This window comes from Prionailurus viverrinus, chromosome E2 (genome assembly GCF_022837055.1).
Source record: "Prionailurus viverrinus isolate Anna chromosome E2, UM_Priviv_1.0, whole genome shotgun sequence".
Taxonomy (NCBI): Eukaryota; Metazoa; Chordata; class Mammalia; order Carnivora; family Felidae; genus Prionailurus; species Prionailurus viverrinus.
In genome coordinates this window covers 43,061,085-43,086,376 of record NC_062575.1, presented here as the reverse complement: position 1 = coordinate 43,086,376, position 25,292 = coordinate 43,061,085, and the positions used below count along the sequence as shown (strand labels likewise).

The 25,292-nt window shown below is 53.3% G+C and overlaps 2 protein-coding genes across 5 annotated transcripts in view; one reads left to right on the top strand and one right to left on the bottom strand.

The window, feature by feature from the left end:
- Positions 1 to 9,762, top strand: part of PEPD (peptidase D) — a 112,096-nt gene extending 102,334 nt beyond the window's left edge. Inside the window, exons 13-15 of the mRNA XM_047836422.1 lie at positions 5,541 to 5,725; positions 8,706 to 8,897; positions 9,264 to 9,762. Of these exons, the coding sequence (XP_047692378.1) occupies positions 5,541 to 5,725; positions 8,706 to 8,897; positions 9,264 to 9,401 (515 nt within the window). The 3' untranslated portion in view covers positions 9,402 to 9,762. The remainder of the gene's footprint in view (positions 1 to 5,540; positions 5,726 to 8,705; positions 8,898 to 9,263) is intronic.
- Positions 9,763 to 12,958: 3,196 nt separating this feature from the next.
- On the bottom strand, positions 12,959 to 23,228 carry CEBPG (CCAAT enhancer binding protein gamma). 4 transcript variants are annotated; one of them, XM_047836267.1, is made up of 3 exons: positions 23,031 to 23,228; positions 18,412 to 18,504; positions 12,959 to 16,541 (listed from the first exon to the last, which is right to left on the bottom strand). In XM_047836267.1, the coding sequence occupies exons 2-3, from the start codon at positions 18,502 to 18,504 to the stop codon at positions 16,002 to 16,004; spliced, it is 633 nt and encodes a 210-aa protein (XP_047692223.1). In that variant the 5' UTR covers positions 23,031 to 23,228; the 3' UTR covers positions 12,959 to 16,001. The 4 variants fall into 4 exon arrangements, with proteins under 4 accessions (XP_047692223.1, XP_047692225.1, XP_047692224.1 ...); XM_047836269.1 differs by lacking the exon at positions 23,031 to 23,228 and adding an exon at positions 19,820 to 20,253; XM_047836268.1 differs by lacking the exon at positions 18,412 to 18,504 and having other exon boundaries at positions 23,031 to 23,227.
- Between the last annotated feature and the right edge of the window lie 2,064 nt (positions 23,229 to 25,292).

The following is a 25,292-nucleotide window of genomic DNA, read 5'->3' as shown; positions in this document are numbered from 1 at the left end:
CGCGACACAACTGACAGTGCCCGAGGGCCGACTCTGTCGGCTCCCACGCCAGGCAGGCCGAGCTGTGCCCACAGAGCTGCTCACGTGGGGACAGCTCATCTCCCCAGAGCTGCGAGGAGGCCGTGGCCAGGTCAGCCCCATGTCCTGTCCTAGCGGAAATGCCCCTGGTTTGTGGGTCCGGCTGCTGGGCCAAGACACACACCCGCTGAGACTGCACGGCTGCTTCCGACGACCTTCCAGGGAAGCGGAAATAAAGACACCAGAGTGGCAGTGAGATGCCCAGAGGAGAAGCGCAGAGGGACCAGAACCCCGAAGGCGTTCTGTGTGTCAGAACACACAGAACCCCGGGTCAGCGTCGGGGCCTCCCTCCCTGTCACCCAGACAGCCAGGGGAGGGTGGCTGAGCCCACTCAGAGGGGCCGTACCTGGGAAGGTGCCCCCCACGCCAGTCCTACGGCAGGGGCCTGGCCGCCATGGCTGGGTGGAACTGAAGCTCTCCCTGGCTCCTGTGTTGGGGCAAGCGGCCCACCCCGTGCAGACCACCCTGTCTCCATGGGTACCAGGGAGTCTCCATGGGTGCCCGTGAGGGAGGCCTGGGGTGAACCCAAGCAGGAGCGCCCCAAAGACTGCTGTCCATCGTGCATTCTCCGTCCCTCGTCCCTCCGGCCACCATGGAGCACTGAGGGCACTTCTTGCCGCTTCCAGCACTCGATTCCCCTCCGTGTCCCTCTGTGCTCACCTGCCCGCCCTGGCCTCCCCCGCTTAAGCTACAGGTCCGCCCTCCTGAGCCCGCACCGCCACAGGGCCCCACAGAGGCAGTGTAGACTGCTCGCTCGGCTCTGGGCCCCGCTGCCCACGGCTGTGAAAGCGGCGGGTCTGTATGAACAAGCCCTTCATCGTTGCGCCCGTGCAGTTGTGAGCAGCTCCTGGCCCGGCTGGTGTCCGGGCTCTGGCCACCTGGGGGCGAGGGCCGGTGCAGCCAGCACAGAGTCAGAAGCAGACTGCCCCCAGAGCAGCCCAGGCGGCAAGAGAGGACGCCGTGGGGCCACCAGGTGACCAAGCAGGAGGAGGGCACCCGGAGCTGTGCCGGCCCGCGTGGCACAACGCTTGTCGGCTGTGGCCTGTGGTCGGGATGCCTTTGCCAGCTCTGCCTCCCTGCCGGGCGGGAACAGGGACAGGAGTGGCTGGGCTCCCCTCAGGCCCCTTCTTGGAGATGGCTAGGAGCGGAAGGGTGCGGGGACAGTGTGCCTCCCGGTCTGCGGGCGCCCTCTGTGGCAAGAGCCGGGACAGAGGAGGCTGTCTGGGGAGCGCCCTGAGAGGCCCCCCTGCTGGCTGGAGGATGGTGGACAAGTTCCCACCCTCCCTGGCCTCATTTACTCCCTCAGGCTGTTGGCCAAGGTTGGGGGGTGCGGGGAGGGGGAGCGTGCGGAGACTTTGAGAGGCAACCGCGCTCCACTCAGCATGGAGGCGCCTGCAGCCCCAGGGCGCATGCCGCCCCCTGCCCTTCCCGCAGGGTGAATGGGTCCCCCGAGGTCCTGGCAGCAGCCGGGTCTGCGGTGGGGTGGGCCGGAGGCCCTCAGCCCTGCGCCAGTTTGGCCCACCAGACGGTCCCTGCAGCCCACGGGGCCTGCCCTGGGACCAGGCCCTGCGCCTTCCTTGCGGCACCCCCAGGGTCTGGCGCACACGTGGTCTCCCGAGGGCCATTGTCTTTGGATGAAGTGAGCTCTTTGTCTGGAAGTAGCAGTGAGGATTCAGCTCTCCGGGCCCTCCTGGCTGAGCTCTGGCCGAGCCCCTGGGGCTGCCGCACTCTGGACGGGAGGCCTCAGGCGGTGAGGGATGCCGCTGAGGCTCCCAGGGGCCAACCTGGACCCTGACCCGTTGGGGAAAGGTGTGGGGGGAGGGGGCCAGGTGGGCACAGATCAGCCTGTGACCTGGGGCCCGGGCACCAGGGCTCTCTGGTCTCTCTGAGCCAACGGCCGGATTACAGGCACAAACCTAGATGCTACCCTGGCACCCCAGGGTCTGAGTGCACAGAGGAGCAGGGTGAGGGGGGTCACACCTGGATCCTGGGCCCATGAGGTCACAGCACTGGCTGCAGGAGAAAGCCATGAGGGGGGCCGGGGCTCCTGCTCAGGCCACATATTTGCCAGGCATGGAACAGGACACAGGGCCCTCCTCCCAGGGCTCAGAGGCTTTGACCAAGCCACAGGTGGCCAGCATGCTGTCCACTGGTGGGAAGAGCTCTGACAGCACAGGAAGGGGCAGTCAGGGAGGGCTTCCTGGAGAAGGCCTTAACACAGAGGCTCACAGGAGAGAGTGTGAGAAGGTGAGGACTTTGGAGAGGTGGTACCAGCTGAGGGGCCAGCAGGTGGAAAGCACAGGGAAGCGCTGGCACGAGGGTCGTGGGCCCAGGGGTGGAGGGCAGTGAGCCTGGAGAAGGCCAGGCTGAGGTACACGTACGTGGCTCTGTCCTCAGGGCAGGACGCTGCCACGTTCTAAGCAGGATGCAGGGAAATGAGGCCTTGCAAGGGTTGGGGAGGAAACAGGCAGGAGTCCAGGAAAGGTCAGGGTCTAGATTCCAGAGATGTTTCAGGGAAGGTGGGACAAAGCTTTGGGGCTTGCCGGAGGTGGGAGGGCGGGCAGGGCCACCGACGCCCAGTCTGCAGTGTGGTCCCGTGTGGCATCCCCAACCCGAGCAGACTTAGAGGACCGCTGAGCTTCGAGCTGGCCACATGGGCCCCGAGGTGCCTGTGAGCTGCTGAGGTTGTGGGGGAGCCTGAGGTCCCCGGGTTTGCATCCACTCCTCCGACCCAGCCCAAGGACGGCAACCTTCACACACTTCAGGGCCCCTGTCCTGGCGGAGGGTGTCGTAACCACCATCCGGGCCAGACGCTGAGGCCAAGTTGCTGGAGGTTGGATCACTGTCACAACCCTAACCACACACAGGCAGCAGCCCCACTGCCAGCCACGAGAGCGTGTGCAGGGCCGGCCCCGAGGACACAGGCGAAGAAGACTGGAGGCGCCGTGGGGACCGCCTGGGCCCTCGCCTCTGGCCCCAAGAGGACAGGAGAGGAGCCGAGCTGCCGGCCGAGCATGATTTATACCTGACTCCCCTCTGCCGAGGCCGCAGCCCACTTGGAAGCCAGCCAGGCTTGACGTCAGGCCGCTTCCTGGGGCTTCCCTTTGGCCACCGGAAAAGGCCCCTTTCCAAGAGAGACGGAGCTGCTCTGGAGGGATGCAGGATGCCCTTCCTCGGCCCCAGGGCCAGGCGGGCCGGGGGAGTTTGCAGAGCTGCCTGGGCGCACTTTCAGGCCCAGGGGATCTGGGCGGAAGCACAACTTGCGGAAGAGCTGCGGTGTTTTTGCCCCTGAACCAGCAAGCCCTCTGGTCCTGAGGTGCGAGGAACCAGCAGGCAGACCCGTCCAGGGAACAAGCTGCTAGGAGGGCAATAACCAGGACGGTGGAGAGAGTGCTCGGGAAGGTCCCTCCAGGGCAGGGCCCACGTATGTCGAGACCTGAGCAGTGGGTCTCACTCCAAGCGGCCTGTGTGCGGCTGTAACAGGTGGCCCGGCCTGGGGAGGGCGAGGTGGGGTGCGTCGGCCTCGGGGGAGCGGGGAGCCGAGGCCGGGGCAGGCTTGGCTGGTACCCCAGGAGCACGGCGGACATCCAGCCGTGAAGTAGGGTCTGGCTGGGCCATAAGCAACAGACGAATATTGGGCGACAGTTCTGCGGGGGTTGCTGACCCGGTCCCCCAGTAGATGCCAGAGTCTCTGTGGCCGGTCTTCTAGGGCCAGCATTGCAGCTGTTTGACAAAGGGAGGCATCTGAGGCTCCCAGAAGTGCATTAGCAGCTGAGCTGGGATCCAGTACCCAGCCCTCCATTTCAGGATGTCCAACTTTCGGAGGAAAGCCGCCCACCTTGACTCGGCCGTCAGGGCTTTGAACCGGGCTCTCCCCGCTGCTTGAGTGGGTAAAGCCAGACCCTAGGATGCCGCCACTACCCTGGCACTCTGTGGGCCGAGGCAGGTCAGGCCTCAGGAGCTGGACTCCAAGGAGGCTGTCTGTCTCTAGAGACGGGGCTTCCCCCCTCGGCCTCCCTGCACCTTGGGCCCTGGGCCGACTCCCGCCCTACGAACTGGCCGGGGTGCAGCCCTCGCCACCTGCTCAGAGCCTGGCCCGCAGGGATCCAGGAGGATGGGTCAGCGCTGTGCCTCCAGCCAGCCCAAGACCCGAACTGTGGGGTCTCCATCCCTGGCGGGGAAGGGGGCCCAGGTGGAGGACTGGTGCCCAGCAAGTGCCTGAAGGGTGATGCCCTGTGTCCCAGAGTGGGCCCCCCTCTCTACCCCTGGATTGAGCCCTTGGGCTACCTTCTGCCAGCCACAGAGGTTCGGAGCCCTGAGGTCCAGCCCTTGTGGGCGCAGGGTCCATGCAGGTTCCCAATGGTGCGGGATGCCAGGGCGCCCCTCTGCAGCTGCCATCATCCGTGCTGGTGGATGTGGAGGGCAGGGCATCATGGGGGTGCCACTTGGGAGCCAGTGTCGCTCCCCACAGGGAGGAGGCCGCAAGGGTTGGCACTGGCCCCCTCTGGCTGGATCACTGCTCAGGGGTGTACGCCCCCACGTCTGCCTGGCCCACGGCCTCAGCCAGCATGTGGCCTGCCCCCAAATCAACCCTGTGGCGTGGGGCAGGGAGCTTCACCAACCTCAGTCCTTGTGTGGTACTTAGGTGGAGTGCCCAGTGCCCTGGAGTGAGGTTGGAGTGGGACCCCGCCAGCCCAGTGGGGAGGGCCGGCGTACCCCCGCGATGGCCAAGGCCGTTTGAGGGTGGCTGCCTGAGAACCTTGGACAGAGCCCCTGAGCTTGCTTGCCTCGAAACTCAGTGCCTGGGGACATGCTCTCCCCGGTGACCTTTGCCCCAGAAGCGTGGGGCAAAGATGAGTTGGATTAGCAGTCTGGGGCCTGGATGTCTGGGCTGCCGTGGAGACGGACAACCCTGGCTCATGGCAGGCGGAGCCACAGACCCCTGCCGGCCAGCCCACGAGGCCATGCTAGCTCGTGCTAGCTGCACCTTCACCCCGAAACCTTTGCTCCCCACAGTGGCTCCAGGGGTGATTCAGCCCCGCCTGGGGGTGTGCAGCCATGCCCTCGCCCCGCAGCCTGAGGCCCTGAGCTTTGATTTGGGGCTCACTGAGGCAGCCCCACATCTGTGGGGGACATGTGCTTTTCTCCTCCTGATGCTCAGGAACGTTCCTGGGCTCGCTGGCCCCGGAAGCAGGCACTGGCCGCGGGCAGACACGCCACGGGCTGGGGAGTAGACCTAAGCTGGACGCCCGGCCACGGGTGACAGGAGCCTGCCCCTGAGGGCACAACGGAGACAGAGGAAGGGTCTCGGGGTCCCCAGCTGCAGCACCCTCACCACTCACTTCCGGCCTTCCTGCCTCAGCCAGTGCAAGGGCTCCACGTGTCCCCCAAACTTTCCCTTGGGGAGCCCCAGCCAGACTGCCAGTCCCCGCAGCTCATTGCAGCCTCCTTTGGAACCGCAGGGGTCTGGTGGCCTGACATGCACCGCCTGGCTGACCGCATCCACCTGGAGGAGCTGGCCCGCATCGGAGTCCTGAGCGGTAGCGTCGACGCCATGGTCCAGGCCCACCTGGGAGCTGTGTTCATGCCTCACGGGCTCGGCCACTTCCTGGGCATTGACGTGCACGACGTGGGAGGCTACCCCGAGGTCAGTGTGGACACGTCAGCCAGGGGCCTGCCCGTGAGCGGTAGCTGAGCTGGCCCTTGCCCACAGTGGGTCGGGGCTCTGGGATCAGCTGCGGTGTAGTGGGACCGGCTAGAGAAGGAGGAATGGGGTCCCACAAGGCCCCCCACCCCTCCTGTCCCTCCACCCATTGGTTGGTCCTGGTTCAGGCCCTGTGGGGTATTTCCCGGAGTGTGCCTCCCCTGGTGGCTGCCACCTCAGGACCTAGTGCCAGGTGGGTGTGCCCTGCCTGGTGAGCCCCAGGCTGTGCGCTTGGGGGTGACAGTTGCCCCGAAGGGTGGGAGGTGGCCAGTGTGCAGCACGCGGGGTCCCCAGAGAGCAGTGGGCACCCCAGAGCTGGCTCTTAGTGATGGGGCTGGTGCTGCGGCCCTTTTGTCCCCTGCCTCTGGCTTCTTTCGGTGGGGGTGGTGAGGCACCATGGCTGGCCCTGGGCCTTCCAGGGACTAGCAGAGCCCAGCACCCCTCACAAGCCCAGCAGCAGACCCAGCCCCTGGGCCAGCACACCCCGTGGCCTCCTCATCTGCAGGCGCTCGAGGCACCCTTGGCAGGGGAGGGAGGCTTCCGTGGGCATTTCCAGACGAGGCTTTCCCCTCCCCCTCCTACCAACCGAGTCTCGAAAGGACCACCCAGAGGGTGCCTGCAGCCAGCCTTGGGAAGGCCCTGCCCGGCAGGTGGCTGCGGTCTTTCCGGGCCCCGGGTGGGTGGGGGTGAGCCCGGCCCTGCCGCCTGGCCCGGTGCCCAAGGTGCAGGGGGCTGATTATGCAATCGGTGCACACCCTGGGGCCCACCAGCCAGTTAGCCAAGACTAGGCTTGGCCTGTTGGCTGCAGGGTATTTTGAAAGCACCAAGAACGATTTTTGGGGGGAAAAATTGCTCAAGAGAAGCATTATTATTCAATTATTTTTTCCTCAAGTGTAAACAGTTAAATTTGGAGAAACAAAATCAGTTTTAATTTCCTAATTTCTATCCATCACACTGTGTACAGGGAGCCAAGAGCAGAGCCTTCCAGACATTGTTAACTGAGGTTCGTTATTCATTAGTCGCCAGGACTCTTTTTTTCCACCAGAGAAAATTGGCAGCAAACTGCTTTTATCTTTTCCAGTAAGCAGCCCTTTGTGCTCACAGAGTCTATTCTTTTGACAGATAAACATTGTAGAAAAAATATGGCTTTTCCTATAAAAGTCATTTGTTTTATTTCAGGCCTGCAGACACATCTGGGTCCCCTCTGCTCAGAGCCCAGTCAAAGCGGAGGCCCCATCCAGCCCTCTGCCCCAGCGGAAGCCGGTGTGGGTGCGGCACGGGCAGGCGCCCCCGCTCCCCACAAGGCTCGGGTCCCTGGGCTGGAGGGGCCGGGGCTTCAGCCTCTCCCCTTCGTGGGGCCTGCTCTCCCCTGCCCAGCCCCCATGCTTCTCCCGGCCCCGCTCGGACGGGCGTTCTTGTGGAGAGACTCCTGAGAGCCAGTGCTCTGAAGGGGTAGAGGTCGGGGCCAGCATAGTCTGCCCCCAGGGTCCCTTCCCCCCCTCACCTGCAGTCTGGGTGGTGGTCCTGGAATTTTCCGGAGGCCTGCGTAGACGGCCCCTCCCCTGGGCACACCCACAGAGTGGCTCGCTGCGGGCACACAGTGACCAAAGGAGGACGGGGAGACACGACCTGGCCAGGTTTCTGCCTCTGCCAGGGCCCTGGCTTTGCCGCCCTTGGAGTGGAGGGAAAGGGATAGGTGCTCGGGTGGCACAAAGGTGAGGGACGGAGAGGGTGCCCGGGGGCAGCCACAGACTTCAGGTGGCAGAAGGCCCTGCCCTGCAAGCACCTCTCACCTGAGCACGGGGACCGACATTCCAGGCTGGGCCCTTCCGTGTCGCCAGCCCATCCGGGCAAAAAGTGTCACGGGGCCCGGTACCACACCAGATAGGCATCTGTACCCAAAGCATGACTCATCAGGGGTCACAGTGCCTTAACGTCCCCTCATCACCTCCGCCCCAGCCCAGCTCATGCCAGAGTGGCTGCACACGCATTTCTGTCCCCACCCTCGTGGAATCCCGGTCACAGCCTTCCCTGCTGTGCCCAGCTGTGGAGGCCGAGCCAGCCTGTTTCTGGTTACCTTACATGAACCGCTAATTGAAGTCTGATGTTCTTGGCCCCTAAACAGTCAGAAATGACAGCTCCGTGTCCAGCAGCTGGGCTTCCAGGGAAGAGCCGCAGGCGGGGCGGGGCAAGCCCGCAGCCCGGCCCCAGAGCTTGCTCGCTGCCCGCTTGCTCCCTGGCCCTGGCCTCAGGGACCCAGGGACACGGGTGTTGGCTACGCCGTGAGAGTCGAGAGGCCCGGGCCAGGTGTGCGTTTGTGGGGAGAGGGTGCCTCTGCAGGGAGGCGGGCAGCCGTTCCTTAGGGGCGCCCACGTGGCCTCCTCCACGTGCATCTGAGCATGTGCGTGGGGCCGTCCTGCTGACGGCACCTGGCCCCCCTCCTGGAAGGCCACACGGGAGACCTGGGCCTGGGGGAGCAGCGCCCAGCACCGCCGGGGCCGCTTTCCAAGTGAGCCGCCTGGAAGGAAAAGATGTGGCCCGGGAAGCCTCGCAGCCTCCCTAAGAGCTTTTTTGGCTTCAGGAGTTTGGCTTCTGCCGTTCCTCTGGCGAGGAGAGGCCTGCGTGAGGGCAGCCGGACCCCAGGCGGCCGAACGGCCAGCACGGGCGGGCGGCCCTGGGTGTGTGCGCGCCGGTTGTCCCCGGGGCTCCCGCAGGCGCTTCCGGGGGTATTGGGGGGGGGGGGCGGGCAGAGTCTGCGGGGAGTAGAGGGTCTTACCGAAGCGCTCGGGGCACGGCCCAGCAAGGGGCAGCCTGGGCCAGAGCCCCTCTGGAGCACAAAGCCTCCCTCGCAGCTCCGGGGAGCGCAGACGCTCGGGGTGGAGCCAGCCCTCCTCAGGCCCCCGTGGCCTTCCTGTCCGCGCAGGGCGTGGAGCGCATCGATGAGCCCGGCCTGCGCAGCCTGCGCACCACTCGGCACCTGGAGCCCGGCATGGTGCTCACCGTGGAGCCGGGCATCTACTTCATCGACCACCTCCTGGACGAGGCCCTGGCGGACCCGGCCCGCGCCTGCTTCTTCAACCGTGAGGTCCTGCAGCGCTTCCGCGGATTTGGCGGGGTGAGTGCCCACAGGCCCCGGGTCTCTGATTCCAGAACATGCCCCTAGCGCACGCTGCCGCGGGTCACCTCTTTGTCCTGACACAGGAGCCCTAGCGGGAGGAGGGATGATCTTCGCTTCCTCACTTGACAAGGACCCGGGCCCGTCCTTTCTCCTGGTCTGTCGCAGACGGGGTGGGCAGGTGGCAGGAGCAGATGGCCCTATGGGAGGAGCCTTCCCCTCCTCGGCCTCCCCCGGAAGCCCGGAGGCCAGCCCCTTCCGTCAGGGGCAGGACAGACCACTCCTGAGAAGGGGCCCCTCTGACCCTCTAATCTGGTGCACGAGGCCAAGCTCAAGGAATACTGAGTGTCTGCCGTTCCGAGCCAGGTCCGTATCGAGGAGGACGTCGTGGTGACCAACAGCGGCATGGAACTGCTGACCTGTGTGCCCCGCACAGTGGAGGAGATCGAAGCGTGCATGGCAGGCAGCGACAAGGCCTTTACTCCCTTCTCTGGCCCCAAATAGAGCCAGCTGGGAGCACCCAGTGGGACCAGGGACCCAGCCTGGCAACCTTTCTTCACGACGGGCCCTCCGGCGGCCAGATGGGCGCTAGGAAATCACGTGGCTGGGTCGGTGTTTGATCATGCTGTTTCCTCGGGGGAAAATCTTAACCTTCTGCAAGATCACACCTCAGTCTGCTATTACTTTGCTTGAATGACAGTGGCTTTTGAAATGCTAATGGAAAACAGTTCTGTTCTTTAATAGCAACTAAAATGTGTCTTGCTGTCATTTGTATTCCTCTGCTCAGGGAAGATCCATTTCCAGTGTTTTCTCTCAAAAATCAATATGCAGAATGGAACTTGCAATAAAAAGTTTCCAAAAATGGGCCTTTGTGCGCGGCTCCCTCTCTGTCCTTTCTCCCTTTGCAGATGAGCACGCGTGGCCGGACCTAGGACGTGGGCGCTGACGGTGCAGAGCGCCAGGTGCTGGGCGCGTAGCTGGAGCCGGCCTCCACGCGCCTTTGCACGGGAGAAGGTGAAGCGGTAGAGGAAGAAGCCTTTCTGATACGGCTACGGCCTCAAAGCTGCGTTTCTGAAGGGGGCACTTAAGGCATAGTTAAAACTTGAGACTTGCAGAGATTCCCTGCCTTGACTTCCTTTTCACACCGGACGTGCTGGCCAAGCCGGCATCTGCCGGAGAGACACTGCCCCCCAGCTCAGCTCCACGGCAGAGGTGAGCTTTCTCGTGGCCTCCGTGTTTGCGGAGACCACGTCTTCCCTAAGCGTAAACCCACGGGCCAGATTCCTCTCCGGCAAGGAGACTTCAAGGCCGGCGGGGCCTGGTCCCTGCCGAGGGCAGAATGCCTGTCCTTACCTCTGCTGGCCCAGCTCCGCACTCCCGCAGAACCCGGGGCTGGGGGATTCTGTGCCAAACCGGTCCAGGTTTGTCTCCTCACGGTGCCGTCATCCAGGAGTTTCCAAGCCAAGATGAAGGGCACATGAGAAGACAGGACACCAGAGGTGAAACCACCATGGGGTGGAAAACTCTGTGGCCCAAGCTAGATGCCTTGAAAAGTCACTGAAGCGTTTAGTACAGATGAGTTCTTCCTGCGACAGGCACGCAAAAGTGCTCGTGAAGTGACCAAGTTAAAACGAAACCATTTTTCCTGTTTGCTTCTCAGAGTTTTTTTTTTTCTTAAGTTTATCTTGTGTGTGAGCTGGAGAGGAGCAGAGAGGGAGGGAGAGGGAGTCCCAAGCAGGCCCCATGCTATCCGCGCAGAGCCCAATGTGGGGCTCGAACTCACCAACCGTGACCTGAGCCAAAACCGAGAGTCAGATGCTTAGCCGACTGAGCCACCCAGGCACCCTGCTTCTCAGATCTGTAACCACCATTTTTTCAGGTTTTCTGCTGGCGCAGACAGCCCCTAAGTTCTTGGTGACGCTGAGCGGTTTGAGTAACGACAGTCTTGAGTGTCAGGAGTTTGAGTTCACCAAACGTTTCTCCAGCCCAGCTGTACCTGTGACACATTGTGGCATACAGGGTTTCAATTTGCCCACCGCCAGGACAGAATCAGTGGCGGTTAGGTGGAAACTGAAAATGGATAGTTTAGTTGGTGTTCATTAAAAAACATAGCTGAGTGTATTATATATCTTTGTCCTTCCTTTCCTTGGGACATCTCCTCTCCAAACTGCCCATTTCCCATGATTCTCAAGAAGGTAAAAAGCATAAAGAAAAATCTCAGTCACTGAATGTTCTTTGTCCAAGAGGGGCACTGGGAGCATAGTATGACTGCTTTTGCCCAGGTCAGTAAGGCAAAGGGCATTCTCTGCTGGTGCAGGGCTCAGGGGGGAGGGTGGGGGCAGCAACAGATCTCCCCTCCACCCCGTGTTCTGGAGGGAGCACCCAACTCAAGTCTCCAAACCTCTGCAAAAATCCATACAGCTTCAGAAATACATTAGAGACCCTTCCAGAAAGCTGAACAGCACTAAACAAGGCTTTCTGAAACCCTGGAAGGGTCTAGGTATTCATTCAATAAATAATTGAACATCCACTATGTGCCAGTGTAGTATAAAAACATGATTCCCTGCTCTCCGAGCCTGTAGTTTACTGAGAGACTTCGCCGCCTTGAACAAACAAGCACAAATATATTATCTTTTTTTTTTTAAGTTTATTTTGAGAGAGTACGCACGAGCGGGGGAGGGGCAGAGAGGGAGAGAGAATCCCAAGGAGGCTGCAAATACATGACCTTATACACTGAAAAGTGCCATGAAGGGAAGTAACAGGACTGACCTTGTCTAGAAAGCCAGGGTGGGGCTGAGATAGGAAGGGTTCAAAGTGAAAAGCAAGGCAAAGAGGAGGCATCCAGACCTGAGCTGTCCCAAGGAGTAAAGAGAGCTTGGAAAAGCCCTGCAGCCGCAGCAAAGAAACGAGGGCTAGAAAATGGAGGGATGTTAAGTCAACAAGACCAAATGGAGCCACGTCGCAGGGAGACCGGGCCTCACTGGGTGCAGTGGGGAATGACAGAAGGCTCTGGAGAGCATGCAATGGTCCAAGGAGACAAAGTTCAGAGAGGAGCGGATGATGGCTCTGCAGAAGGCGGGGGAGGGGAGGGGAGCAGACAGGTTCGAGAGGCACATTTAGGGGGTAGGACTGAGAGGCGGGGATGTGGGAAGGCACCTGGCTCTAACAGCTGCTTCAGAGGGTGTGGCCAGACCCAGTTATCTGAGCTACAAACCAGCACAACCCCCTTTGCCTCGAAGCCCAGTTCTGCAACCCCAGCCCCCCGGGGCACCCCTGCCTACCTTGCAGGCCTAGAGCTCTTCGAGGAGTGGGTGTGGCAGTGAAAGAACATTCAGGATTGGTGGTCTGAAGACAAGTAAAAGCCATATGGACTCTACACACTGACCGAGCAGGTCCAAAAGTGCTTTTATTAAAAAACAGATCACCTCTATATAAAACTCCTCAAGACAGGATGTCCTACCCACAGAAATAATTACTGCACTACAATTTTCATTAAGAGGCAGCGAGTGGAAACCTATTTCCCAAGACCTGAGAATAGCTGAAGGATCACAGACGTATCTAAATGACATCTTCCCTTGAGACACTCAAGTCAGCATGGATTCAGTATTTATTCACTTTTGTAGACACTGGCACCAGTAAATGAAGATGGTGTACGTACCACAAATTGCACTGTTAGGGGAAAGACATCCCCGTCCACCTCAGAGCCTGAAGAACGAACCTCCTACCACTGTGTGAATGGGAACCACACACCGAGACACCAGGTGTCTGCGCAGGAAAAGCCAGCTCGGCCTCCCCTAGTCTAGCAGACTCTCGGGGATTAGACCACGCGACAAAGCATGTGACTAGAGAGGCGCTCCATCTTCGCAGGAGATGATGTTCCTGGCCATTCAGGGAAATCTAGGCTTGGACAGAAGCACCCCTGCTTGTCCCCCACGCTCCCCTGCCTTCACCCCTGCCCTGGGCTGGAAACGGGAGAGACGGCTCCGCCTGCTCTGAAGAGCCAACACCTGGACTACTTCCCTGGTATCGAACATAAAGAAACCCACAGTGAAATGCAGTCATTATTCCAAAGTGTGTTTTTATTTCATATTCATTGAAAGAAATAAAATTATATTTAAAAAAATAGAGTAATCTCACAAACTGAGGAAAGCCAGGAACAAAAGAACAAGTTAAGGGCTTTTTCCTGAGAGGCAGATCTAACAGCTATAGAATGAACTTTCTCCTCCCTAGCTTTTGTCAAACAAAAAATTGCTTCCTATTTCTAAGGCATCAAAAAGCACTCTGAGTGCTAACTGGGTGGTTCAGGTACAAAGTTTCAAGCCTCTAATGAGGATTAAGAAACATCAAAAGCTGATTTCTTTTAATACCAATTATTAAATTGCACATACTACCTTTTTTTAAACGTAAATTTCAGAATTTCACACTCATGACCCGAATTTCAAAAATCTGGTCATATGCTGTTAACGTCTTACCACTTCTTAGTAAGAATCCTAAGTATCTAAGCTCACATCCCAATAACTGAAAGGGGCCAGACAGCAGAAGAGCTCCGATCTCCCCACCTGCAGCCAACACCGGCCAGAGAGCGCCTATCTCCGGAGACTCAGACGCAGCTAGAAATTTACACGAAAGCCTAATTCCTAAACCACTGGACCCGCCTGCAAAGGCAGATCAAATCCTAACGGTTCATATGTAGCCTACAGAACAAAAGTTACAAAAGTCATTTTACAATTTCCAAAGCTCTAAACGTACCCATTCCCCATACTTGGTTTCCCTCAATTTTACACTAAGGAATCTATCAAACTAAAAACTTTCAATCCCAAACACTTCAGTAAGACAGTCAAGACAACGGTTAACATTTTTGTTCTACGAATAAATGACTGTTTGTGCTAAAGTTCTTGTTTGCATAGGTAACAGGAAAGCTTGAGTCAATTTTTCCAAAAGTTTCAATCTTGTGTTCTGATTTGAAATATCAGGTGCACACCCCTGATGATTTCCCTACAACTTCTTTTTCCAAGTTAACTCAATCCATATAATTGGTAACCATAAATTCCATAGGGACATCAACTTCTGAAACACAGTTTTTAGTAAACAAGAGATTTAATGTAACACCTTTCTAGGTGCTTAAAGATTCAAGTGGCCTAACTGTACCTCTAATAAGGTTAATTATAGAACATGGGTCAGCTATTAAAGATTCAGTAGGATTCTGGGGCTATCTCCTAGTTAGGCAAAAAAAAAAAAAAAAAATCCATCAACCTGTAAGTACACTGATACTCCAGCCAAAGTACATTGGGGTTGGACCCTAATAGAAACCCCGATCCTGTCTCCTGGCTGTCCAGGGAGTGAAGCCTCCGGGGACGGTGGCTCTCCTGGAACAGCACTGGGTCCTAGTCACATGCGGAAGAGGCTCCATGGACACAGTGATGGCTCCGTTGAATCGCAGGTCACCATGCTATCTTCGCCTGCCCAAAAGAGCACAGACCAACCTAAGGGTGCGACCTGAGTTACATCCTGGTTAAACTGTTCCAAGTCCTAGCGCAAAACAACAATGTGGCCAAAAGGTGACCATGTTCAAATGAGATACCTGGTAACACAAATGTTTTAACCAGAGGTGACTCAGAGGTGACTCAGACTCTTGTCACCAGCCTAGACTGATACTGACACACACACACCGACACACACACACACCAACAAATCTGAGCTAGAATTGTGCTAAAAAAAAAAGAAAGAAAAAAGAAGAGAAATCAACACGGACGATCAAAACTACCAACACTGATACAAACCAAACTCTAAAGATTCCCCAACTTTAGTAATCGCCATTTTTTAGTCTCGACAAAAATGTCAATATCCTGAGTTTTATCAGTATTTTCTTTCTAAAATAATTTATGGGACACAAAGCATACAAATAAACAAACAGAAGCAGTGGTACAAAAAGTCTAGAATAGCCCACTAACTAGAAAAAGAAATGTCACAAGAACAATATAAAAAGATGTATTTATGTGAAATAAATTAAAGGTTAAACCTTACATTTTCAAGTTTTCTTAGACTATACTATTTGGGGAGATGGCCTAGAGTTGATGATGTATTTTTCTGATAATCACCTGGTTAGGATCAAATGCCAAATGATCCTTACCAAGACATTTCTGCCTTTAAAAATCATGGCCCCATTGCAGATATTTGGACATAGAAGAAACTACCTAAATCTCAATCGGTAAACAAGGCATTCTGTCTACTAACCTGGCTGTCAAAATGGTAACTTAAAAATGCTTACTTGACTAGCATCTACAGAAACAAAAATTTTGGTGCACAAGTTTCTCTAAACCAGAGCTGTCTTTTGGTTTATTGTTGTTGTTAGAAAACAAAATAACACCAATCCAATGACCCAAAGGTGTCCCAAAAGCATAATTCTAATATGCTTTACTCTTATTTTTAAAAAACCTATTCACCTCCTAATTATTTGTATTTTTAAGCCAACTGGCTGTATACTGCCTTTAAAACACAATGGGGCTTATTTAACATGGCATTGCTATTCAGAAACTTGTACTTGTTGGGGAAACAATACTAATTCTGCTAAAACAAGGGTTATGCTATACATAGAATCACTCCAAATCACAAAGTGATTGATTTCTATAGCCCTAAGGAATTTTAGTACATAATTTAGAAAAAAAAAAAAAATCACAAATAGATCAACCAAATGGCATTCAACTTTCTTAGTCCAATTAACCATCTCCAATAAAACCAAGAACCTCCTGCAGGACCTGCCGGTTCCCTGTTCCTTTTATCAACCTAGAAAAGAAGCATTTCTTGGGAAGTGAGGATTTATTAAGAACATCGAGGTCCAGGATTTTTTTTTTTTTTTTTTTTACCATATACCTTAAAACTTTGTTTTATCCCCACAAAAAAATCCGTATCATTTAAAACTAGATATTCAAATTACATGGCTAACATTTTTAGCTAATCAACTCTTCAGTGCTGATCCTAGAAAACAACCTTCAATGGATCTTTGAATAATGGAACAAGACAACGTTCGGCCATTGATACGAGTGGTGTAGGTAGTCACACCTTTAACGTTCAAGCCACAAACCGTGAACTTGGAAGGGTTGAGGTCTACTGTCCTGCATTATCAGGAGTTGTTGTTGTATTTTCAGTGCCACCGGGTTGCACGTTATCTGCAAGGTTGTGTGCGTGCTCAAGAAACAAGTCTTTCAGTACGCTTAATTCCTTAGTCAGCAATTTAATTTTTGCTTCCAACCGTTCATTCTCTTCTTTGAGCTGATTCACCCTCTGCAGTGTATCCTGTGCCTTCTGCTTGCTTTTCAACCGGCTCTTTTTCACAGCCATGTTGTTCCTCTCTCTGCGCTGCCGATACTCATCACTGTTTCGATCCATGGGCGAGCTCTTTTTGCTTTGCTTGCTCGGAGGCGCGGCTTTGCCCCCTCCCCCAGAGCCGGCAGGCACCAGCTGAGGAACCTGCTGTAAGCCGCTGGCATGAGCCTGAGTATGAATAACACTTATTCCAGGAGTGCTGTTCTGCTGTGCTATCTTGCTCATTTGGGCACGCTCTCTTGCTGACACGGAACAGGTAGAAATGAGGGCAAGGTGATCAACGGTTTCCACACTAAGCTGCCAAGAAATCTTCACATGTACCTAGTTAAAAAATAAATTGCATTAAAATGTTTGAAATGACAAGATCAAATGAGATTAAACTTGCAAGTACCTAACAGCAGGCCAACATTAATTGATTATGCTGAGAAAAGTCTACAGCAACTGCCAACTGTTCCAATGTTTCAGAAGTCTAAATCATTTAATTTAGAAAGGTGAGTTAGTACAGAAGCACCATAAGGCCAAATCCAGCCCACCTGAACCCCTGAGGGTACTACCCATCTGTGACTGTTATCAAAAATGGAAGGAAAAACAAAAGAATACCGCTAATTAGGTAGCACATATGAACTAATAGCACTTGGCAATCTGCCAGAGAGAAATGAGATGTTTGGGTTAAACATGGAAAACCTGACTTCAATTATGATAGAAGAGACACCTGCAAAGAAGGGGAGAAAAGTTTCGATTGTCCGCTCACGTCAAACGAGCGTACTGCAGGCGCAGCGCCCGGTCCCCACTACTCATCAGGGTCGCTGCACACTCCTGATGCCGACATAGAGGGACGGAGTCATCGAGGACTTGCCTCTCCTCCCAGAGTACATCTTTATGGGATATTCTGAAAAGCGGGGGCAGGCGGTGTTGGCTTGTTTTTATTTATTTATTTATTTATTTATTTATTTATTTATTTATTTAGTGCCTCAAAGAGAAGTAGTTTACATAGATTTCCTAAGTTTGTTTCTTGGATCCTAGACTTAGGAGCTCTGAGACACCCAGTCTGCTGTCCCACCCCACCATGCTTCTTCTAACAGTGCTTTTTTTCTTCTTGACGTAATAAACACATCTAAACATGGGCAACCTGAACCGCAACGAGAGACATAAAAGCCTTAAAGATGCATCCAAGGCAGAGCAAGCCTGGGGCTGAGGCCAGACAGAGGCCGAGCAGCGGCAGTGCCCACACCCACGGCCCACTGAAGAAGGGGCTCAGGGGAAACGCCGACTCCAAGTGCCACGGCAGTGCCGCCCGTAGAAATGAAGCCACAGTTTCGGAAACTGGTCGTGTGTGGATGACTGTGAGTCCAACTAGGCCCCTACAATTGCCTCAAGAGGTGTCAAAAGGATACCTATCCTATCCTGAGGCCACTTCAAGACAAACCGACTAAGCTGCTGAGCCACGTCCAGCAAGAAATCGAATTACTCTTGGAAATTCAGAAAACGATGTTATGAACCATAAAACTATCCTGTCTTCTTTTCACAAAACTGCCAAAACTACATCAGTGGAAAAAACCTGGGGCCAGAATTCTGAAATGCCTCAAATGAGTACATCTCATAGTTCTTAAGCTCAGTTAGTAAACACCAGAAGCTTCACCCAAACTTTTAGCTGGGCATTTCCGTATAAAACACTGTTTACTGGCCTGCTTTTTAAAAATCTTTCCTTTTAGAAAGTCGCTATATCCTTACTTTCAATGGTCTCCAAAGCCATGCAGGCAGCCCTGAGCTAGTGAGCCATCTGTTCTCACTCCAATATAAGGCAAAAAAGAAAGCTTCCTTCCAAACCATGGACGATATCTACTCCAAGTCTATCTTCAGTAGTGGACATTTCACAATCTCCTTTGATAATTTACTATGTTGCCTATTTTTCTTTCAGTTAAACAGTGGCAGTTCAGTATTAATTTGAGCCACCTTAGCACTAAAAGTGTTAGTGGCCATCAACATTATTGCTTATTTGATGTAAAGTGGGCATAATATTTTAGTCAATTTTTAAAAACGTGTTTAACACTTCTCCTGGGATTGTTTCAACTATCATAATCATGGTCATCTTCTTTAACTTTTTAACTTTTCATATGCCAATTATGTTTTTAATCTTTAAAACTAATCTATAGACAACACAAAGATAAGAATGATCCAAAGAAGTACAGACCAGGAGGAAGCAGGTCAATACTGTCTTGGCTCTGGCTCCCCTCTTTTGCTCGGAACCTATATCCTTTCCTTCTTGGGGCCTTGATTTCCCCATCTGCAAATGAGGGATGTAGAATGGTAAGATGCCTTCGGACTCTGAAAACATACCATGAACTTCAGTACTAAAAAGTCTTTTCTTCCTGCCTTATGCTTGGCTTTTTATGCCCAAATCACTAAAAGATTTTAACACCGGTTCCAAATTCAGTGACGTTCATGTCCATTTTGGTACCCAGAGATACAGGAATAGAGAAGAGCTCTTTTTACCTCAGTCTGACTCACAGTAGAGGGGCTGAACACAGTAGGCTGAACATACTAGGGGGGACTTTGAAAATGTGCCCTTTGGCTTGAAAAACAAAGAGTAATTATCAAATTGGTAAAAACGTAAGCAAGGGAAACTTAGAAATATTAAGAACTTTAAAAATGTTGTTGTTTTAAAGTTCCTCAACCAAAGCCAAGAAAGTTTAAGTGAAAAAAATATCCATTAAGGAAAATGAATCAAGTAAAGGGGGTCAGAGCCAAGTGGTCCAAAAAAGCTGACTCCAGAGTATCAACTGTTTTTACACAAGCAAAACAGCTGCCTCCAAAAGTTGCCCAGTTTACACTGTCACTTACGCTCTTGTTCCTTCCACAAACACTTATTGAGCACCTACGATGGGCAAAAAAATACTAGTTTATTTCAAACCTGGATATTCAATCCCAAATGAAAGTCTGGCTCCTGCGTAGACAAATACTATTCCAAAGTTCATTCTACAGGAAGCAGGGCGGCGCCTTACTTCCTTACATGTGAATCATTCGAGCAGGGAGGAGCAGAAAAACTGAGCAGTTATTCTCAAAGTGCGGACCAGCAGCAGCAGCATTTGGGAACTTGTGAGAAATGCAAATTCTCGGGCTGCCCAGACAGAAGGATTGGGAGCTTCAGGAATAGGCCCAGGCAATCCTGTTTCAACGGGACCCTGAAGTGATGAAGTGTGAGAGCCACTGCTGCAGATTCACAATGAGGAGGTGCATTTTTTTTTTAATTCAAATTTTTTAATTCAAGGAGTGTTCATTCAAATCAGCAACACACTGAAAACACAGAGCAGCCAGAATGAGTAAAACAAATTTCTCTCAAGTTTCATTTGGGAAAATAAACTTATCAAGAATTTTCCTAATCCTCCTGTCATCTTTTTTCACATATGTACAACCAGATATTCCTCCCCATGCCCCCCAAAATAAACTTTTAACTCCAATCTCCTCAGTGAATGTCCACACTCCAAAACTCCCTGACACCAAACCTTTACTATCACTGGTATGTGACAAGGCTACCCACCCAGCTCCCAAAAACTTACAACCCACCACCTTCTCCATCTGAATACCACAGAATTAATTACCTCAGGCTGACATCATCTCTCAAGGGGCACTGGTCTCTGGGTTAGCTGTGATCCCTCCAACCACTGCCTCCAGAGCAATCGAACACTCCAACCTGCTCCAGTGTGTAGGATCAGATTGAAGGTATCAACTCTCTCTCCAGCCCTTGCTCCCTTACACTTCACACCTCAACAACACTGAACCACTATCAACCCCCTAAATGGTCCTGCATTCTCTTTTCTTTGTACTGCTGTCCAGGTGGTTCCCCCAGTTTCTCTGTCAATGCCAGCTCTCCCTGGAGACTAAGCTAGAGGCAGCGATCTGTCTTCATGTCCACACGCTCAGCATCTAGTGGTGCAGGGTGAGCCATATAGTGGTGGGGCCCAAGAAATATCTGTCGAGGGGCTCCTGGCTGGCTCAGCCGATTGAGCGTCCCACTCTTGATTTCAGTTCAGGTCTTAACCCCAGAGTCATGGGATCGAGCCCTGTATCAGGCTCCACGCTCAGTGTAGAGCCTGCTTAAGATTCATTCATTCATTCATTCATTCATTCATTCATATTCTCTCTCTCTCCTTCCCTCCCCCCCTCCCTCTCCCTCCTCCCCACTCCCCCACTTTCACTCTCTCTCTATCTAAAATAAATATGATGAGGGGCGCCTGGGTGGCTCAGTCGGTTTTTTTTGTCTGTTGTAAACCATACCAAGCGTCCAACTTCCGCTCAGGTCATGATCTCACAGTTCATGAGTTCGAGCCCTTCATTGGGCTCTGTGCTGACAGCTCAGAACCTGGAGCCTGCTTTGGATTCTCTCTCTCTCTCTCTCTCTCTCTCTCTCTCTCTCTCTCTCAAAAATAAATAAACATTAAAAAAGTTTTTTTAAATAATAAAAAGGAATAAAATACAATGAAAATAATTTTAAAAAGGGGAAACATTTGTCAAATACTGGCTCAGAGGCTAAAAGAAAATATTTATTTTATAAACATCATATACAGAAATGAGATAGGTTCTCTAGTACTGGAATCTCTTAAAACAACCACAATTAAATCAGGAGTGTTAAGATATTATGGCCTTACTTCCTTAGGTTCTTGGTCTTTCTTAAAGGTGTACATGGAAATAAAAATATAATTCCACTTGCTCCTTTGAGTACCCAGTCTATGCAGTGAACATCATTTCTAGTCTGGTCTTTGCTTTATTTCAGTTGAGAACTTGCTTTTCTACTTAGCCCAGTTATGTGTTCCAATTAATAATCTCAAGTTCTTAGGCATCTGTTGCCAGGGTCTGACAACTCCATACTGCAAGAGATGTAAAGGTAAGCGAAGCCCATACATGCCCAAAGGAGCAGGATTTCTATTTAGTTGCCACTGCTTGCTTCATGACCCAAAACAGGGTCCACGAAGGAGGGTACATCCGTTTGGGGGTACATAAGCAGTCCACTAGAGTATGGAGCAAATGTATGTTCACTTGTCTTTTTTTTTAACGTTACCTTTTTAATCTACTTCTGTTATGGTTTACAACATACAAAAAAAAAAGTACACACATTGTTTATAAATATACCTCTATTAGGAAATCACGCTTAAAAAATTTTTTTTTTTAACCAACAGGGCTGGAAAGCCAAAAAGGTAGGAAACCAATGTACCTACAAGAACCCATGGAAGCACTCCCTCCCAAGAATACCCAATAAATTTGGAATTGTGGCTACCTATATTTACATTACTGTGATCAGGTGAGGCAATCCTAGACCCTAAGACCTAATTCAGCCCCATGAGGTCCTAGTTGTCTTTACCAGGGCCTCACCATGTGCTGTTCAGATCCCTGCAGACGAACCCACCTCTCCAAGATCAGACAACTGCTGACAGTCAATGATGTGCTCTTGAGAATTTAAAGGATATTATGAAAAAAATGAAATTTTGTTTTCACCTGTTTTTTAGGCAGGTATTTACAAACGACTGATTAAGCCAAGTAGACCCACCAGAAGCAGGAAATCAAGAAACTGAGAAATTCTTCAGCTCACTAGCATCCTGTAATTATTTAGCCATGTTTACAGTAAGTGTTTCCAGAAACAGAGAATCGACTTTAAGAATAGCTCATGCCAAATACTAATCAAGTGGTAACAGTGACCAGATTTTAACTTTTCAATATCAAGAACTTTTAGAGGCACAAGTTCTTAGGAAAGCAAACCCCTGTAGTATTTTCTTTCCAAAATTTATTTGGGAGTCGCATATCCTATCTGAATTTAGGACAATCTCTTCACGTAAGGATTCCCTGAGTGCAGGCTCGGGAGAGAAAACTACCAATTTTTGTGTAACCCACCAACCTTAAAACCTTTCTGAAACTGACACATTTTAAGGTGCCAGATTACAGCACAAACCTCAGACAAAAGGAAAACGAAACAAACCTTCTCAAAAATGAAAACATACAAGCCTCCTTGGAAGAACAGATTATCCTTCCCCCCAAACATGCATTTCCATTCCGTTCATCTAGACACCTCTGCTAGCGATTTTCTTTACTGTGTTCCCTCCAACATGCTAATGAAGCGCTTCATTCCTTGCCCTTCTCTTTTCTATTCAACTCGTGGTTGCTGCCCGTTCATCTAACCTATATTCAGCAGTGAACTGCAGGATATTCAAATTACAGCTCCCTAAGTAAGCGCAGGATCATTTCTGTAAAGTCGTGTATTCAATAAAAATCAGCCGCCTTCCCTGCCCACTTTATCACCCTCCTAACTTCTGAACAGAAGTCTCGTCTACCCCTCGCCAAGCAGTTCTGGAGGGGCGGGCAATTTCCGAAGTGGCGCTACGGTAAGGCACGGTCCTCCTCTTGCTATTCTGGGAACACCCTTTATCCCCGGGGGCCAATACGAGCCTAGCTTGTCACCAATGCCCGTTTCCCCAAAAGAGGCCGGGTTCCGGAGGGGGCACACCTCGTCCCCCGCCCCGTCCTGTCCCGGGCCGGCAGCGAGTGGCGCCCGGGAGGAGCGCGGGGGTCGGCGGGCGGCGCCGCGGCCCTGGGCCACCGCCAGGGATGAGCTCAGCGGCCCCGCCGGGTGTTGCCGGCAGGTTGCATCAGACGCCGCGCGGGGCCGCCGCCCGAGCCGCGGGCCGCGCGGGGCCTTCCCGGCGAGCCGGCCTCCTCAGGCCGGGCCGAGGTTCCTCGGGCCCGGCCGGCGCCCACGCGAGCGGCCGGCTCCGCTGCGGCCTCCTCCTCTTCCCTCATCCCGCCCGCCCGCGGCCTCCTTACCTGCGCCTCTAGCCCGCCCGCCCCCAGGCGGCCTCCACTCCGAGCGGCCCCGCGCGGCGCGGCCCGACGGACCCAGGCCTCGCAGCCCGCGAGCCAGCGAGGAGGAGCGACGGTTACGAAACCGGCAGCCTCCGCCCGTTCCGCCGCCGCCGCCGCCGCCGCCACCGGCTTCCCCTCCTCACGCTGACCGCGCGCGCTGCCGCCGCCGCCACGACCAATAGGCGCGCCGGCCTGCGGGCGCCGCGCCCTCCCCTCACGACGGGCAGCGCCGCCAGCCAATCGCGGGCGTCCTGGCTGCGGGAGGCGGGCACGTGGCGGAGGCGTTGGCCGCGCCGCTGCGAGGCCGGAGGGTGTGGCGGGGGTAGGCCAGCAGCTCCTGGCACCGCCCGCATCCTTCGCTGTTCGCGCGGAGCGGCGGCCCCGGGCTGTGGGAAACCAGAGGCGAGAGAAGATCTGTGAGAGCTGGAGGCGCTGGGGAGCTGTAGCCTTGCGAAGGCAGCACCTGTCTTTGGGAAGCACGACTTCCTGAGGTGTTTTTGAGTCACCGACGTTCGCCTGGGTTTCGCCGAGTCCTCTGGGAGGCCCTCTGGGCGCCCCTCGCCTGAACGGTCCCCAGAGCGGCCCCCGAGACGCCCTCCCGGGACGCCCGGCGCCCGACGGAGCTTGGAGGACAGGGCAGGACTTCGCAGCACTAACGGCAGCTGCAAGCTTGCCGGGGAAGCGAGTGAAGTGGCGTTTTCCCAGCGTAGGGGTAGTGCTGATATCACATTGGTGAGCGCGGCAGACCGAGGTTCGTTGTCACCAGGGAACGATTTCCGCGATCGATTCCCGTGTGCCGTGTGCCAGGTGAACAGGATGAGAGACGGGATCTCAAAAAACGCGGGGCAGTCCAGTTTAACGTAACCAAGACACTTCACAGGAGGATCTGAAAGCGTTTTAAAACCAGGAAGCAGCGCGCTGGGCGGAGGGCAGAGCCAGCGCGATAGGTTTGATTGCTTCCTCTTTAGCAATTCTTATCGTCCAAAAAATAAGAGTCTTTGAAAGAGGAAACATTTCTTCATCGCCCAGGCCATGGCACCGGCTCTCCGCACAAGATTGTTTCGAGGAATCAGTTAAAGAGATGATAAAACCTTTGAAAAAAACATAAAGATAAAGCGCTGCAACTAAAAGTGAACAGCGATAACCATAGAACCATCCTCGGTAGGCAAGACACAGTATCACCAAAACCACTGTTTCTTTTACTTTGACCCTCAGTGTTCTGATTTGAAATTTCTTTGATTGAGATGTTAGCACTGTGAACACTGGATTGTTGCATTGCTCACAAAAATCATAATTTTTACCCTCACCATTTGTCAATCGCAAGTTATACAGGGAAAATTTTTTTTATAGATATACTCATTTTCCTGTGGCTTGCTAACCACTCGGCCAAGCTGCTCTAGCATTCTCTGGGCAGGCCTTCTTCCACACTCAGCAGAGCAGGTCTTGTCAATGCCAAGGAGACTCTAATATTTATTTCCTCTTCAGGTGGTGGCTGGAAAGTCTCCTTAGTTTACAAGTATTTATTTGGTGCCAACTACGTGCTAAGCTGTGGGCTAAGTGATGGGGATTCAGCAACGAACAAGCAAAACATAGCCCTTGCCTACATGAAGTTCCCACTCACAGCCAAGGAGACAGACATTCAGTACTTACACAATTTTTCTGTTGCTATTTTCATCAATAAGATGCTGTGAGATCAAAAGAAAGGAACCAAATGTGGTCTGTGGGGCAGGGAAGGCCTGAAAGACGAGTTGGATTTGGCTGTGGGGTGTGGATGAAGAGGATGGACCAATCAGAGGGAATGTCTTCTCTAAAGGTTTTATGATGGGAGAAGTGTGAGGCCAGAGTGGCTGACGCACAGTGTCCCAGTGGAGACTGGTGAGATTGATAAAGCCTGTGGCCCAGGAAAGGTTCTGATTTCTACCCTAGGAGAGATGGAAGGCCTTGGAAAGATTTGCTCTCACCGTGAGGAAACGAACAGAGCCTGGTGGAGGCTGTCTCTGGCTTGAGATCCACCATGGGGCTTTCTTCCAAGTCACAGAGCCCTAAGCTCTCATAACAAAAGATCTCCTGCACAGAGCTCTGCCTCACTGATACCCAAGTCGTAGTCTACAAATCCAAAGAATTTGTAAGCAAGTAATACATTAAAATCTCCTCTAAAGGACCTTAGAAGTAGGATGTCTTGTTAGTTGATTACGCTATTTACCTGAGAGCAACTGTGATTAA